General features: G+C 42.3%; 1 protein-coding gene across 1 annotated transcript in view; it reads right to left on the bottom strand.

Annotated features, from left to right (window-relative positions):
- Positions 1 to 17853, bottom strand: part of TBC1D25 (TBC1 domain family member 25) — a 45029-nt gene extending 27176 nt beyond the window's left edge. Inside the window, 4 exon segments of the mRNA XM_004464968.5 lie at positions 9273 to 9315; positions 9317 to 9428; positions 16028 to 16137; positions 17639 to 17853. Of these exon segments, the coding sequence (XP_004465025.1) occupies positions 9273 to 9315; positions 9317 to 9428; positions 16028 to 16137; positions 17639 to 17758 (385 nt within the window). The 5' untranslated portion in view covers positions 17759 to 17853.
- Positions 17854 to 18412: the final 559 nt, after the last annotated feature.

The following is an 18412-nucleotide window of genomic DNA, read 5'->3' as shown; positions in this document are numbered from 1 at the left end:
CATACTACTCAGAAAGTCAAACGTCAAAGATAAAGAGAAAAGTCTGAGAGCAGCAAGGGAGAAGCAAACCATCACATACAAGGGATGTCCAGTAAGACTTAGTGTGGATTTCTCATCAGAAACCATGGAGGGAAGAAGACAGTGGTATGATACAATTAGGATACTGAAAGAGAAAAACGGCCAGCCAAGAATTCATTACCAAGCAAAATTACCCTTCAAATAAAAAGACGAGTATAAAATATTGACAAACAAATAGAACCTAAGAGAGCTTGTAAAAAAGAACCTGCCTTTGCAGGAAATAAAGGAAACCTTAGAGCCTAGAAGAAAAATAGAGAGAGAGGCTTGGAGGAAAATACAAAAGAAATCATAGCAGAAAATATAGACAAAAGAGTAAAAAGACAGACAAAAATATGATATGACATATGAAAACCAAAGAATAAAATGGTATAAGTATATAATGCATTTACAGTAATATCATTGAATGTGAATGAATTAACTCCCCAATCAAAAGACAGAGTCTGACAGAATGAATTAAAAAACATGAACCATCCATATGCTCCTTACAAGAGACTCACCTAAGACCCAGGGATACAAACCAGCTCAAAGTGAAAGGCTGGGAAAAGATACTGCACACAAATAGTAACCAAAATAGAGCAGGGGCAGCTATACTAATACCTGACAAAACTGACTTTAAATGCAAAAAACCTGTAAGAGATAGAGAAGGCTATTATATATTTATAAAAGGTACAACCCACCAGAAAGATAGAACATTCATAAATATCTACGTACTTAATCAGTGTGTCCCAAAATACATGAGACAAACACTGGCAAAACTGAAGGGAGAAATAGACATCTCTACAATAATCATTAGTGACTTCAACACACCACTCACATCATTAGATTGAGAAACTAGACAGAAGATTAACAGGAAAAAGAGAACTTGAACATTATGATAAACAAGGTAGACCTAACAGACAAATACAGAATATCACTCAGCGAGTTATACATTCTTTTCAAGTGTCTATGGATCTTTCTCCAGGATAGACCACATGTTAGTTCACAGTGCAGCTCTCAATAAGTACAAAAAGACTGAAATTATACAAAGTACCTTTTCAGATCAAAACGGATTGAAACTGTAAATCAGTAACAGACAGCGATGAGGTAAATTTGCAAATTTGTGGAGACTAAACAACACAATCCTAAATAATGAGTGGCCCAAAGAAGAAATTGCAAGTGAAATTAGTACATATATTGAGACAAATGAAAATGAGAACACAACTTATCAAAACTTATGGGATACACCAAAGGCAGTCTTGAGAGGGACATTTATACCCCTAAATGCCTACATTTTAAAAAGAAGAAGGAGCTAAAATCAAAGATCTAATTGAACAATTGGAGAAACTAGAAAAATAATAACAAACCAATCCCAAAGCAAGCAGAAGGAAAGAAATAACAAAGATTAGAGCAGAAATAAATTAAATGGAGAACAACAACAACAAAAAAAAACAATAGAGAAAAATCAACAAACCCCAAAGCTAGTTCTTAAGGAAGATCAATAAAATTGACAAACCGCTAGCTAGACTAACAAAGAAAAAAGAGAGAAGATGCAAATAAATACAATCAGTAATGAAGGGGGGGGCATTAAGACTGACCCCACAAAAATAAAAAGGATCATAAGAGAATATTATGAGAAACTGTATGCCAACAAACTAGACAACCTAGATGAAATGGATAAATTCCTAGAATGCGCAAATAACCTACACTGACGCTATAAGAAATATAAGAGCTTACGAAACCAATGACATTTAAAGGAATTGAATTAGTCATCCAAAATCTCCCAACAAAGAAATATCCAGGACAAGGTGGCTTCATAGATTAATTCTACCAAGCATTTCGAGAAGCATTAACACCAATCCTGTTTAAAATCTTCAAAAAAATTGAAGAGGGAAAACTACCCAAATCATTTTATGAAGCCAACATCACCCTAATACCAAAGCCAGATAAAGACACTACAAGAAAAGAAAATTACAGACCAACCTCTCTAATGACCACAGATGCAGAAATTCTCAACAAAATTTTTACAAACAGAATCCCAACAGCATATCAAAAGACTTATACATCATGACCAAGTGGGATTTATTCCTGGTATGCAAGGTTGGTTCAACATAAAAAAAATCAATCAAGGTAATACATGGGAAGTGGACTTGGCCCAGTGGTTAGGGCATTCGCCTACCACATGGGAGGTTCGCGGTTCAAACCCCAGGCCTCCTTGACCTGTGTGGAGCTGGCCATGCGCAGTGCTGATGTGCTCAAGGAGTGCCTTGCCACGCAGAGGTGTCCCCCACGTAGGGGAGCCCCACCCGCAAGTAGTGTGCCCTGTAAGGAGAGCCGCCCAGCACAAAAGAAAGTGCACCCTGCCCAGGAATGGCACTGCACACACGGAGCGCTGACACAACAAAAAGAAACACAGATTCCCGTGCCGCTGACAAGAACAGAAGCGGACAAAGAAGACACAGCAAATAGACACAGAGAATAGACAACCGGGGGGCGGGGGGAGGGAAGAGAAATAAATAAATCTTTAAAAAAAAAAAGAAACCACTGAGAAGAGAAGAAAGTGGTATGATGCATTTAAGGTACTGAAAGAGAAAACCTGCCAGCCAAAATTCTCTATCTGGCAAAGCTGTCCTTCAAAAGTGAGAGTAAAGTTCAAAGTCTTCACAGACAAACAAAACCTGACTGAATATGTTACCAAAGGACCAGATTTACAAGAGATACTAAAGGGGATGCTGTAGCCTGAGAGGAAAAAACAAGGGTAAGAGATTTGGAGAAGAGTTCAGAAATGAAGATTATTATGAAGGGTAAACTAAAGGATAAGAAGATAGACAATAGAGAACTGAAGGACCAAATGGATGAAGTAATGCCTTTACAGTAATAACATTGGATGTTAATGGATTGAACTCCCCAATCAAAAGACATAGACTAATAGAATGGATGAAAAAATATGAGCCATCTGTATACTGATACAAGAGACCCACATCAGACATAAATAGACAACCAAGTTAAAAGTCAAAGGTTGGGGGAAGTGGATTTGGCTCAACGGATAGTGCATCTGACTACCACATGGGAGGTCCAGGGTTCAAATCCAGGGCCTCCTGACCGGTGTGATGAGCTGGCTCACATGCAGTGCTGATGCACACAAGGAGTGCCATGCCATGTAGGGGTGTCCCCCACATAGGGGAGCCCCACGTGCAAGGAGTGAGCCCTGTAAGGAGAGCCACCCAGCACAAAAAAAGTGCGGTCTGCCCAGGAGTGGCGCCAAACACACGGAGAGCTGACGCAGCAAGTTGATGCAACAAAAAGAGATACAGATTCCGGGTGCTGCTGACAAAAATACAAGCAGACACAGAAGAACACACAGTGAATGAACCAGAGAGCAGATAACTGGGAGGGTCGGGGTGGGGAAGGAGAGAGAAAGAAATAAAAAATAAATCTTAAAAAAAAAAAAAGTTAAATGTTGGAAAAAGGTATTCCATGTAAATAGTAACCAAAAAAGAGCTGGAGTAGACCAGGTAAATGTAAAATAACAATATTATAGTATATGAATAATAATTAGTGCAACCAGCAAATTGTTCCTGTGATCAGTATTCTGTAAGTTTCTTCATACAAAATAAACACTTGCTTTAAATTGAGGAGGACTGGAGAAGAGATATATTTTTGGATACTTCATTTTTCCTTAACCCTTTCTTATGCATACTTGTTAATTAAAATAATCCATCTGGATCAATGATAATTTAGCTTGACTACTGTTGAAAAATATTTTGATTTTTCTGACTCATAAAATTATGAGCTGGCATATTGTTATCCGTGGTAATTCATTCCAATATGATGTGAAGAATTCTCAAATAGGAATTTGATCATCCAGAAAGAATTATGGCCTAAATGGAAATTAAATAATGAAACCAATAATTTATTTCATTCTTAGAGATTATTATCCAATAGTTAGAGCTGTAATATAAAAATCAGAATTATAACTGCTACTATATTGGAATTACTATGTACATTTATAAATGTTGCTATACTATCTATTTCTTATAATTAATTATATTAAATCTAACCTGGTCTTATACTCTCTTTTAGAACTTGTAATTTCTTTCAATCTATTTTATTTTAAAATTTTACAATAAAGGTTCTTTTAAAGCTAAGAAAGAAAGCCACTGATCATACACCTTGGATAGATCATATGGTATGTGAATATATCTCAATAAAACTGCTTAATAAACAAATAAATAATTGTGCAAGAATAGCCAGAAAGAGCAGCTATATATAGCAGGGAAAACAGAGATTGAGAGGGGAGGAATTTCCTTGTCTGTTTTTTGTTTATTACTATTATTGAAATAATGAAAATGCTTTAATAATGATTGAAGTGGTGAATGTACAACTATACGATTATTCCATATACCACTGATTATACACTTTGGATAAACTGTATGCTTTATTAATATGTATCAATAAAATTGATTTGTTTAAAAAAAGCAACAGCATGGTACTGACATGAGATAGACACATTGATCAGTGGAACAGAATTGAGAGTCCAGAAGTGAGCCCTCACCTCTAAGGTCAAGTGGTTTTTGACAAACTTACCAAGTCCATGCTAACGGGACAAAACAGTCTTTTCAACAAATGGTTTTAGGAGAACTGCATATCTATAACCAAAAGAATGAAAGAGGACTCCTATCTTTTTTTTTTTTTTTTTCTTTTTTTCTTTTTTTTTATTGACTTTGTAATAATATTACATTAAAAATATATATGTGAGGTCCCATTCAACCCCACCCCCCCCACCCCCCCTCTCCCCCCCCAACAACACTCGTTCCCATCATCATGACACATCCATTGGATTTGGTAAGTACATCTTTGGGCACCTCTGCACCTCATAGACAATGGTCCACATCATGGCCCATACTCTCCTCCATTCCATCCAGTGGGCCCTGTGAGGATCCACGATGTCCGGTGATTACCCCCGAGGCGCCATCCAGGGCAGCTCCACGTCCCAAATACGCCCCCACCTCTCATCTCTTCCTGCCCTTCCCCATACCCATCGTCCACCATGTCCACTTTTCCCAATCCAATGCCACCTCTTCTATGTGGACATTGGATTGGTTGTGTCCATTGCACCTCTATGTCAAGAGGAGGCTCAGATTCCACATGGATGCTGGCTGCCATCCTCCCATTTTCAGTTGTAATCACTCTAGGCTCCATGGTGTGGTGATTGTCCTTCTTCAACTCCATCTTAGCTGAGTGTGGTAAGTCCAATAAATCAGATTGTAGGTGCTGGAGTCTGTTGAGGCTCAGGACCTGGCTATCACATTATCAGTCCAGAGATTCAAATCCCCTAACTATATCTTAAACCCCAACGTTAACTGCACCTCCAGCAGATTAGTATGAAAGTCTTATGGAGGACTCCTATCTTAATCCCTACACAAGATTCAACTAAAAATGGATCAAAGACCTAAATATAAAAGCCAGGACCATAAAACTACCAGAAGAAAATGTAGGGAAACATCTTAAAGACCTTGTGGTAGGTAGAGGTTTCTTAGGCCTTATACCCAAAGCACGTGCAACAAAAGGAAAAAGAGATAAATGGGACCTCAAAATCAAACACTTCACCTCACAGGACTTGGTCAAAAGGGGGAAAAGGCAGCCGACTCAATGGGAGAAAATATTTGGTAATCACATATCCTATAAGGGTTTAATATCCAGGATATATAAAGATACAAGTCAACAATAAAAAGACAAACAACCATTAAAAAATGGGCAAAAGACTTGAATGACATTTGTACAAAGAAGAAATACAAATGGCAAAAAAACACATAAAAATGCTAAACATCACTAATGATTAGGGAAATGCAAATCAAAACTACAATGAGATAGCATTTCATACCTATCAGAATGGCCACTATTAAAAAGATAGAGAACTACAAGTGTTGGAGAGGATGTGGAGAGAGAGGAACACTTATTCACTGTTGGTGGGAATGTAGAATGGTACAGACACTATGGAGGACTGTTTGGCAGTTCCTAAAGAAGTCGAATATAGATTTGCCATATGACCCTGTAACACCACTACTGGATATATACCCAGAAGAACTGAGAGCAGTGACACAAACAGACATCTGCACGTCAATGTTCATAGCAGCGTTATTCACGATTGCCAAAAGTTGGAAACAACCCAGGAGCCCATCAACGATGAATGGATAAAAAAACTGTGGTGGGGAAGCGGACTTGGCCCAATGGATAGGGCGTCCACCTACCACATGGGAGGTCCAAGGTTCAAACCCTGGGCTTCCTTGACCCGTGTGGAGCTGGCCCATGCACAGTGCTGATGCGCGCAAGGAGTGTCCTGCCACGCAGGGGTGTCCCCTGCGTAGGGGAGCCCCACGCGCAAGGAGTGCACCCTGTAAGGAGAGTCGCCCAGCACGAAAGAAAGTGCAGCCTGCCCAGGAATGGCGCCGCACACACAGAGACCTGACACAACAAGATGACGCAACAAAAAGAAATACAGATTCCTGGTGCGGCTGATAAGGATAGAAGCGGTCACAGAAGAACACACAGCGAATGGACAGAGAGCAGACAACTGGGGGGGGAGGGCTGGGGAGGGAAGTGGAGAAAAATAAAAACAAACAAACAAACAAAAACTGTGATGTACTCACAAGATGGTATGTTATGCAGCTGTAAGAAAAAATGAAGTTGTAAAGCATAGGACAACATGGATGAACCTGAAGGACATTATGTTGAGTGAAGCAAGCCAGACACAAAAGGAAAAATACTATATGATTGCGTTATTATGAACTAAATATATTGTGTAATTATTGTATGATTCCGTTCATATAAAATGCAAATATAAATCAATTTATAAAGATGAAATTTGATTAGTGTTTATATAGGGCTAGGGAAAGCATGCTAAGGGGTATGGAGTTTTCTTTTGGGAGTAATGGTTCTAAAGTTTTTTATGGTGGTGAATGCACAAAATTGTGATTATACTAAATGCCACTGGTTATACACTTTGGAAAGATGATATGGCATGTGAATATAACTCAATAAAACTGCTTAATAAATAAATAATTGTGCAAGAATAGCCAGAAATAGCAACTACGTATAGCAGGGGGCAACTTAGAGAGGTTGAGAAATGAAGAATCTTCTTGTCTGTTTTTTGTTTATTATTATGGAAATAATGAAAATGCTCTAATAATGACTGAAGTGATGAATGCACAACTATATGATTTTACCAAATACCATTGATTTTATACTTTGGATGAATTGTATGCTTTATTAATATGCACCAATAAAATTGATTTGTTTAAAAAAACATTTACATTAATTCATAAAGCCATAGTCATTAAAACAACAGAACTGTCATAGGATTTAATACAGATCAATGTAATAGAATCAGGAATTCAGGAAAGGACCTGTGTATAGGCAAGGATTTGGGTAAACAAGACAGTTGGCTTCTAAAAATGGTAGGAAAAGAACTGACTCATCAATAACTGAAAATGTGATTCTCCATTTGGAAATAAAAAGATAATTTTTTTAAATTTTTATTTTTGCCCAAACTGATAGGTGCGTGTCCCTGTCTGCCTGCCCCTCTCTATCCCTCTCTCTATTTTCCTTCCTCTCTTTTTGCTTTAATTTGCATTCCTCTTAGTTCTTGTGCAGTTAGTTGGGGTTTCCTTCACAAGTCTATTAGCCATGCAGATTTGATTTCTTTACAGAAAACAGTGCTACTGTGTCTATCTGAAAGGGGAATAAACCGAGGCTTGGGGAATTAGTTATTTTTTTATTTTTTTTAACCTGTGTGTGTGTGTGTGTGTGCATGTGTGTGTGAATTGTGTTTTTTTTTTTTGGAGAGGGGGGATTAGTTATGTTACTGACCTAAACATGTACGGCTACTTAACGGCAGCGGGTCCTCTGTCTGGCTACCTGTCCTTTTCTGTTTGTCTGCCTGCTTGTCTCGCTCTCTGCCAGTCTCTCTGTCTCTCTTTCTCAGGCTGCCAACCTTAACAAGCCCAGATTTTGTAGAATTAAATGGTTAAGAGCAAGGACTCTGGAGCCAAACTTCCTGGGTTCAAATCCTGCTCGTCATTTACTGTCTGTGTGACTTGGACAAGTCCCTTCACCTTTCTGAGCCGCATTTCCTAATGTATACCCATGGGAATAAACTGTCCCTTTCCTGCCCTGATAGATTCCTTCTTACCCTGACAATTCAATTACTAAACATTATGTAGTAGAATGGTCCCTATTATTCAATACAGGTTTGCTATTCATAGGTCATTATGACTTCAATGAAAAATGCCTCAGTCATCCCAAGGGGGCATGTGAGTTCCCTGAGGATGGAAACTAAGTCTTCCACTCCACGACTTTTTACTTAAAAATATTTCAAACCTACAATAAAGTTAAAAGAAGAATGCATTGATCATTCATACAACCTTCATCTAGATCCTCCATTACATTTTTTTGCCATATTTGCATCATCTGTTTTTTGCTGAGTTATTTGCAGACACCATGAAACTTTACCCCAAAATGCTTAACTTTTTTCCCAAAGAACAAGGACATTTTCCTTCAATAACCATGATACCATTACCACACCCAGGAAATTTAACACCCATACAATATCATCTAATGTATGGTCCATAGTCAAGTATTTGAACCATGTCTTAATTTATCTGCGTCCTCTCAGGCACAGTACAGAAGAGTGGGGAAACAAATATAAGGGAGGAAGTGGAAGGTAGTTCAGGGGAACAAATGAGTGAGTAAACAAGAGTATAAACAAGTGACTATGGGTGTAGAAAAAGTGAATGAACAAATACTACTACATTATCATAATAAGCATAGGTATATTTAGATAATTTTATAACTAAAATATACATTACAGCTCTATTATATTTACAATTATGTAATTATTACATATACTATTAGATTATATGCTATGATATTACAATCTAATATTATTATTATAGCTAATATTTTTTTAAGCATCCACTATGTGGCCATATACCATTCCAGGCATTTTATATGAATTACCCTGTTTATATTACCCTGATTAAACAGGGTAATATAACATGATTTCACTTCACAGGTAGATACTGTGCCCCAGTGGCTGAGCAAGGGTTTGGATATTGGATACCTTGTTCCTCAGTCCACAAGGGACTGTACTGTGAAAGGTGAGGTCATCTTACAGGGAAAAGGTGGGTCCCGGAGTTCCTGGGGCCCTGAGTACTCACTGTCCTCGCTGGGCCGGATGTCTACACGCAACTGCAGGTAAGGGTTTCGAGGCAGTGACAAAGGCTGTGCTGAGGTCCCAGTCAGAAAGGAGCGAGAGGTAAGCTTCCTGCCCCAGCCGATCCCTGCCCAGGTAGCTGATCCCAAAGTTCTTCTTCCTGGACAGAGAAGACACAGGGAGATCTCAATGAGCCCCCCCCAATGCCCTGGAAGCCTCATGGACAGTTTCCAAAATGGGGCAGGTAAGAGAGACAGTATTGGAAACAACTTCCTCCTATGTGCTGGGTACTGTGCTAAGGATTGCGGGCAGCCTGAGGTTAGATCGTTTTATACTCACTTTGTTACAAAAACACAGATTGCAGACACACACAGAACTTGTATCTGGGGGACACATTAGAAATGTAAATGTTGGGAAACGGACTTTGGCCCAGTGGTTAGGGCGTCCGTTCTACCACATGGGAGGTCCGCGGTTCAAACCCCGGGGCCTCCTTGATCCGTGTGGAGCTGGCCCATGTGCAGTGCTGATGCGCACAAAGGAGTGCCGTGCCACGCAAGGGTGTCCCCCGCGTGGGGGAGCCCCCACGCGCAAGGAGTGCACCTCGTGAGGAAAGCCGCCCAGCGTGAAAAGAAAGAGCAGCCTGCCCAGGAATGGCGCCGCCCACACTTCCCGTGCCGCTGACGACAACAGAAGCGGACAAAGAAACAAGACGCAGCAAATGGACACCAAGAACAGACAACCAGGGGAGGGGGGGGGAAATTAAATAAATAAATAAATCTTTTAAAAAAAAAAAAAAAGAAACGTAAATGTTGGTCCCCTCTGGGAGGGTAACAGGGTAGTTGGGGGTAAGAATAGGGAAGAAAACAGTCATTTTACTGCATGAAAAAATAAAGCAGTCTGTATGCTTGTTATTTTCACAACCAAAAATATTTATACAAAAAAGTTAAATAACAATTAAGAATTTTTTCTTTAACCAATGGAACAGATCTGAGAATCCAGAAATAATATAGCTTTGGCCATTGATTTCCAACAAGGGTAACCAAGGCCATTCAATGGCGAAAGAATAGTTTCTTCAAGAAATGGTGCTGAGATCACTTCATACCCACGTGCAAAAGAATGAAGATGGACCCCTCCTTCCTTCATACCACATACAAATATTAACTCAAAATGGATCAAAACATCTAAATATAAGAGCTAAAACCATAAAATCTTAGAAGAAAGCACAGGGGAAAATCTTTAAGACACTGAATTTGACAATGGATTTTATTTTTTTTATTATTTTTTTAAAGATTTATTTTTATTTATTTAATTATTTTTATTTATTTAATTCCCCTCCCCTCCCCCGGTTGTCTGTTTTCTGTGTCTTTTTGCTGCATCTTGTTTCTTTGTCCGCTTCTGTTGTCATCAGCGGCACGGGAGTGTGGGCGGCGCCATTCCTCGGCAGGCTGCTCCCTCCTTCCGCTGGGCGGCTCTCCCTATGGGTGCACTCCTTGCGCATGGGGCTCCCCTACGCGGGGGACACCCCTGTGTGGCAGGGCACTCCTTGCGTGCATCAGCACTGCACTGCGCATGGGCCAGCTCCACACGGGTCAAGGAGGCCCGGGGCTTGAACCGCGGGCCTCCCATGTGGTAGACGGACGCCCTAACCACTGGGCCAAAGTCCGTTTCCCAGACAATGGATTTTAGATGACAGCAATAGCATGAACAACCAAAGAAAAAATATAAATCACACTTCACTGAAATTAAAAACTTTTGTGTATCAAAGGATATTAACAAGAAAGTGAAAAAACCTACAGAATTAGCAAAAATAGTTGTAAATCACACATCTGATAAAAGTTTAGTATCCAGAATATATTTAAAAACTCCTACAACTCCATAGAAAAAGACAACCCAATTTAAAAATGGGCAAAGAAACAACCAGCAAGATAGCAGCAGAGCAAGGAGCTCCTAGAATCAGCTCGTACTACAGGACAGTTAGTAATCACCCAGAGCTACCTAAAGCACCTGTTTGGGGGCTCCAGGAGACCAGAAGAGCATCCTGCAACATCCTTGAAAGAACGGAAGGAGGAGACTGCCCATCTGCAGTAAACTTGCATGACTAGAGCACTCCACACCACAGAGGCTGGCGCCCATCCTCCACTGGTGGCACAAGCACCTCGGGAGTTTTTTTTGTGGCTGGAATTGGAAGCTCCACTTCCCAAAAACGGAGAAGAAGAAACAGTTGGGCACTGACTTCAGCTATTGACTAGTACATTTGGCTGGCTAAAGTATAATCCTAAGAACAGCTAAAGTTTGAGCCTGTCCAAGTCAGAAAGAGGCTGGTAGCTGCCATTTTAACTCCACCCCCAGCATGAGGGAAAGCAGGGTTAATTGAAAATCCAGTGCTGGTAGGGACTGGCTTCTTTCATGCAGATCCGACTGCAATCCTAGCCTAGGCTGCAGTCCCACCTCTGGCAGGGAGGAAGCTGGCAGGACCTGTGCCAGCCTCTCTGAGTAACTACAGGTACATTTGTCTGGAACAGACGGAATAGTCCAAAGTCTACTGGGGAAACTGCAGTCATTTTGGACCTGCACCACATAGATTGTTGCCCACACCTGCAGTGCCATCCCCACCCAGGCAGGGGAGAAAGGGGTGTGAAGTTTCATCAGTCTCTTTGGGCAAATACAGTCGAGGCCTGCACAACTTGGCCTGCACACAGCTGTGACTCTGTCCCTACCCCTGGCAAAGAAGAAAGGTGAGAGAAACTTCATCAGTCCCTGGGGCAATGAGGGCAGCTTGAGACGCCACAGCTTACAGAATCAACTATATCCTTGGCTCCTACTTCACAACCAGCAAGGGAGAAAGGGCAGGAAGCCGTAAACTAAAGAGAAACTGCACCCAGAATAAATACATCTAGTAAGCCAGATGCCAAGACACCAACAAAAAATTACAATCCACACCAAGAAAGAGGAACCTATGGCCCAGTTAAAGGAACAAGATAAGCCTCCCGACGACATAAAATGAGATGGCTAAAGAGATTAAGGATATTAAGAAGACATTGGGTGGGAAACGGACTTTGGCCCAGTGGTTAGGGCGTCCGTCTACCACATGGGAGGCCCGCGGTTCAAGCCCCGGGCCTCCTTGACCCATGTGGAGCTGGCCCATGCGCAGTGCTGATGCGCGCAAGGAGTGCCGCGACACGCAGGGTGTCCCCCGCGTAGGGGAGCCCCACGCGCAAGGAGTGCACCCATAAGGAGAGCCGCCCAGCGCGAAGGAGGGAGCAGCCTGCCCAGGAATGGCGCCGCCCACACTTCCCCTGCCGCTGCCGACAACAGAAGCGGACAAAGAAACAAGAAACAAGACGCAGCAAAAAGACACAGAAAACAGACAACCGGGGGAGGGGAGGGGAAATAAATAAATATAAATCTTTAAAAAAAAAAAAAAAAAAGAAGACATTGGGGGAAGTGGACTTGGCTCAACAGCAGAGCGTCTGCCTACCACATGGGAGGTCCGTGGTTCAAACCCCAGGCCTCCTTGACCAGTGTGGAGCTGGCCCACGTGCAGTGCTGATGCGTGCAAGGAGTGCCCTGCCATGCAGGGGTGTCCCCCGCGTAGGGGAGCCCCACGTGCAAGGAGTGCGCCCCGTAAGGAGAGCCGCCCAGCGCAAAAGAAAGTGCAGCCTGCCCAGGAGTGGTGCTGCACACACGGAGAACTAACGCAGCAAGATGACGCAACAAAAAAAGAGACACAAATTCCTGGTGCCGCTGACAAGAATAGAAGCGGACACAGAAGAACACACAGCAAATGGGCACAGAGAACAGATAACTGGGGCGGCGGGGGGCAGGGAAGGAGAGAGAAAGAAATAAAAATAAATCTTTAAAAAAAAAGAAGACACTGGATGAGCATTAAGAATTTGAAAGCTTACATAGAAAAACAGCAGATCTTATGAATGAAAGGCACAATACATGAAATTAAAAAACATTGGAATCATATAATAGCAGATTTGAGGAGGCAGAAGAAAGGATTGGTGAATTTGAAGAAATGGCCTCTGATAGTGAACATACAAAAGAACAGATGAGGGAAGCAGATTTGGCCCAATGGAGAGGGTGTCTACCTACCACATGGGAGGTCCAAGGTTCAAACCCAGGGCCTCCTGACTCGTGTGATGAGCTGGCCCACGCACAGTGCTGATGCGCACAAGGAGTACCATGCCACATAGGGGTGTCCCCCACGTAGGGGAGCCCCACATGCAAGGAGTGTGCCCCATAAGGAGAGCTGCCCAGTGCGAAAAAAGCGCAGCCTGCCCAGGAATGGCACCGCACACACGGAGACCTGATGCAGCAAGATGACGCATCAAAACAAGACACAGATTTCAGGTGCCGCTGACAAGAACAGAAGCAGACACAGAAGAGCACAGTGAATGGACACAGAAAGTAGACAACTGGGGGGGGGCAGAGAAGGGGAGAGAAATAAATAAAAAAGAAAATCTTAAAAAAAAAAAACTGATGAAGAAAAGAACCGAAAAATTCGAACAAGGTCCCAGGGAACTAACCAACAGCAAGAAATGTGCAAACATATGTGTTACGTGTGTCCCAGAAGGAGAAGAGAAAGGAAAGGGGGCAGAAGGAATACTTGAAGAAATAATGGTAGAAAATTTCCCAACACTACTGAAGGACATAGATATCCATGTCCAAGAAGCACAATGTACTCCCATCTGAATAAATCCAAATAGACCAACTCCAAGACACATACTAATCAGAATGTCAAATGTCAAAGACAAGGTGAGAATTCTGAGAGCAAGAGAAAAGCAATGCATAACATATAAGGAATACCCAATAAGATTAAGTACCTATTTCACAGAGAATTGTAGTTGATGGTACAGACGCAAGACTGTCCTTTCTTTGTGAGTTAGAGCAGATGTACATTACTATTGCAGGGTGGTGAGAATGTGGAGAAGCATCGGAAAAATACAACTTGAGTGACCTATGAGCTGTGGTTAACAGCAATACTGTAATATTCATTCATCTATGTCAAAGATGTTATGTGTTGTAATGGGGGAGTATGGAAAAAGTTTGCCAAATATATGCTATGGACCATGGTCAGTGGTAATAGTATGATGATATTACCTCATAATCTGTAACAAATGTTCCACCATGATGTGGTGTGTTGATAGAGGGGTGTTATATGGGAATTCTGCACATATGCATGATTGTTTTGTGCGTTCACAACTTCTGTCATAAAAATACATTTTAAAAGTAAGAGTGTTGGTTGGGAGAAAAATACACCAAATGTAAGATATGGACTATAGTTAGTAATAAGATTTTGATGATATTCTGTCATAATTTCTAACAAATGTCTCACAACAATCTAAGGTGTTGGTGGTAGGGTAATGTATGGGACCACAGTATGATGTTTTGTATTTTTGCTTTGTAAGCCTGCAACTTTCACTATACACTTATTTATGTATGTTCATGTATAAATGACATAAAATAATAATAGGGTCAGTTGGGAGAAAATAAATCAAATGTAAGATACTTAGGTTAGCAGTAATATTTGAGGATGCTCTTTCATCATTAATTAAAACGTTTCACAATAATCAAGGTATTGGTGGTGGGGTAAGGTATGAGAACCCTGTATGATGTTATGTATGTTTTGTAAGTTCACAACTATTACTATACACTTATTGTTTATGCATGTTTATGTCTGACTGATATACTTCAATAAATTTTTAAAAAATAGGCAAAGAATTTGTATAGACATTTCTCCAAAGTAGATATACAAATGACTAACAAGCACAAGAAAAGAGGCTCAACATCATTAGTTATCAGGGAAATGCAAATCAAAAGCATCATGAGCTACCACTTCACATCCACTAGGATGGCTATTATCAAAAAAAAAAAAACCAGAAAATAAGTTTAATGAAAACACACAGAAATTGGAGCCCTCATACATTCATTGCTAGTAGGAATGTAAAACAAGATAGCCACTGTGGAAAACAGTTTAGCAGTTTTTCAAAAAGTTAAACATAAAATTACCACAGGACTGAACAATTCCACTCCTAGGCATAAACCCAAAGAACTGAAAACAGGGACTTAAACAGATACCTGTATGTCAATGTTCATAGCAGCATTATTTACAAAAGCCAAAAGGTGGAAGCAACCCAAATGTCCAACAATAGAGGAACTGATAAACAAAATGCAGTATATACACACAATGGAATATTATTTAGCCATGAAAATGAATGACATTCTGATACATGCTACCACATGTTGAGTTCATTACCAAGTGTGTGTATTCCTCCAAAAAAACACCACAACAAAATAACCATCAAACCTGCCCCCAAGAACCAACACTTTTTACTTATCAAAGTGGCAAATTTCACAGTGTTTTGTAATAATCAGTGTTTGTAAGGCTATGACATGATAAAAACGGCTACTTTTATATGCTGCTGGTGAGAATATATATTGGTAAAACCTGTCTGGGAAGTGTATGGAAACATCCATGAATTTTTTTAAATTTCTTCTTTTGTTTTTTCTTTTTTTTTTCCATGAATGTTTAAAAGCACAAACCCTTCACCTGGCAATACCACTGTGAGGAATTTATCCTATGACTAGACTTCCTCAAGTACTCCAAGATAGGTATACATGGCTGTTCACTGTGGGACTATTTGTAATAGTAAAACAAAGAAATGAACAAATACCCTACCAAAAAAAAATACCCTCCCAAACAACCAGTGCTGAGGTGGGTGGCCCAATGGTCAGTCCCCAGCATGCTCTTACCCATTCAAGTCAAAGGCTCGGATAAGGATGTGCTGTAACACATCGAGTGAGGTGATCTGGGGATCAACTGCAAAGGAGCGGAAGTCAGGCGGTACGAAGCTCTCACATTTCTAGGGCGAGAAGACACCAGGTAGGCTGTCAGGAGCCACATCACCACGATGATGCAGAGCAAGTGAGGAGCAGAGTAGTAGGAGGTAAGATCAGAGAGGTGCTGGTGGGGGGGGGGGGGGGAGGCAGATCAAGGAGGGCTTCTGGGGCCATGGGAAGACTGGTTTTTGCTCTGAGTGAAAGGGGAGTCATGAGAGGGTTTGGAGCAGGGAAGGCATGGGTCCTGACTTATTGATTTCACAGGATCCCTCTGGCTGCTCTAAGAACAGAAAAGGAGGCTACTGCAATGGTCCAAACACCCAATCTTTCTTCTATAGTCCTTCAGTTACTGGTACGAGCATCATCATGTCCAATCTGATCCCTATTAAAAGTCCTCAATGCTGCAACCAATCTAGCATGTGGATCTACAACACTCCCCTACTTAAACCTCTATCCTCAGCAGGTTGGCCTATAGGGCTCCAGCCAGCCTTTTTCCAGTCGGCTTTTTAAACCTCAACACTCTGGTAGTACCCAAACTGCTGGAAGTTACTTTGAACACATTGAGGCTCCAGGCCTCTGGTTGTACTGCTCTCCCTGTCTAAAACACCCTTCCCACTTTCTTCACCTGGCTCACTCACAGCTCAGGTATAATCTTTTCTGAACCCCCAAACCTCTTTCTTAGCACTGTTACACTAAAATGATCTGTTTACTTCTGCCACCACCCTGGTCTGAGCTACACCAAAGACCTTTAACCATCTGCCCCCTCCCCCCACCTTTCACCTCTCTGATTCACCTCCTAACCACTCTTTCCCCTCACACTTTTCAGTCCAGTAATATGGGAACCTACGGGTACATGCCAAGCTCATCCGCGCCTCCCAGTCTCGCTTTTGCTGTTCCCTCTGTCTAATAAAACACTGTTCCTTCAGATATGCACATGACTGACTCCTTTTTATGTGGGTCTCTGTTCTTCTGGGGCTTTCCCTATACAACCTTGGCTAAAGAACTCCCTAGCTCATCACCCTTTTCATTATTTCCTCCTGGCATTCATCAGTATGCGAACATCTCATTCGTTTAGCTGTTTGTCTCCCACCACGATCATGTCCGCTCACTGAAGATGGGGACTGGCACAAATTCCACTCTAAACGCAAATTTGTTGAATGACTTCTGAGCCCCTTACTCAAAGCAACAGCCGCCCCCTTCCCCCCACCCCCTTTTCCCAGGGCCCCACCCCTCAACTGCTACGGCCCCTCCTCCAATGCTATAGCCACACCCCTCATTCCCATAGTCGCCACCCATCCATTCCTAGGCCATGCCCCTCCATTTTCAGTACCCCCCGCTCCAGGATATGTCCCTAAGGCTCCCCGCCTTCGGACCCGCCCCCACCCCACCCCCATTACTCTGCCCTTAACCTCGTCTCTCAGGTAACGCCCCAAATCTCAGGTCCCGCCCCCATTTTAGGAAAGCCACCGCCTTCCCCTCTCCTGAGGTCGCCCGGCAGGCTGACAGACCCGCCGCTGATCTCACCTTGACTCGGACCCGCACTACCTCCCGCTCCTCCTCCTCGGCCGCCGCCGCCTGGGCTCCCCCGCCGGGCGGAGGCGCTCCGGAGCCGGCCAAGTCCGAGGACCCAGAAACCGCCGCCATCCCGCCGCCCGTCTCAGGGCGACGGTTGACCGTTGCCCCCTACCCCAAACACTGTGGGAACCCCAGAGTGTAGGATCCTGCGGCCCCACCTTGCGCCTGGGCGCAAGCGCAGTGGGCACCGTGCGACCCTGCCCCCACCGCCCCTCCCACCTGACTCAGGGGTTAGGTCGCTTCTGCGCATGCGCCTAGGGTGCTGTTGTCCGGCGCACTGGGCACTGAAAGCTAGCCTCACTTCAGCTTGGGTTGCTTTGACAGTCTACTTCCGGATTCACCTAGTTGAGTCTTAAAGCGACTACCTATTCGAGTTAGGGCTAGAGGAGTGGGTGGGAAAAGGTAGCTACCGGACTATGACATCAAGCCCCAGACCCCGCCCCTGGCGCCTGGAACCTCTGCTGATTAATGATGTCATCTTCTTCAAATACCTGTGGCCCTCACTTCAAATGGATCCGCTACACCCTGTGAAAATTCATGGAGCTGTTCATTTATGATTTTTGTAGTTTCTGCGCGTATGTTATAGTTCATTAAATCATTTCACTAAATAATTGACGAAGTCATTTTTATGTTATCTGGAGGTCCTACCTTTTTAAAGTTTGCCTTCATTTTATTTAATCCTCACAAGGCTGAGGTTGGTCCTGTTACTAAATGGTGTGTGTT

This window comes from Dasypus novemcinctus, chromosome X (genome assembly GCF_030445035.2).
Source record: "Dasypus novemcinctus isolate mDasNov1 chromosome X, mDasNov1.1.hap2, whole genome shotgun sequence".
NCBI lineage: Eukaryota > Metazoa > Chordata > Mammalia > Cingulata > Dasypodidae > Dasypus > Dasypus novemcinctus.
Note: the sequence above shows the minus strand (reverse complement) of the source record. Positions and strands in the feature narration are given on the sequence as shown.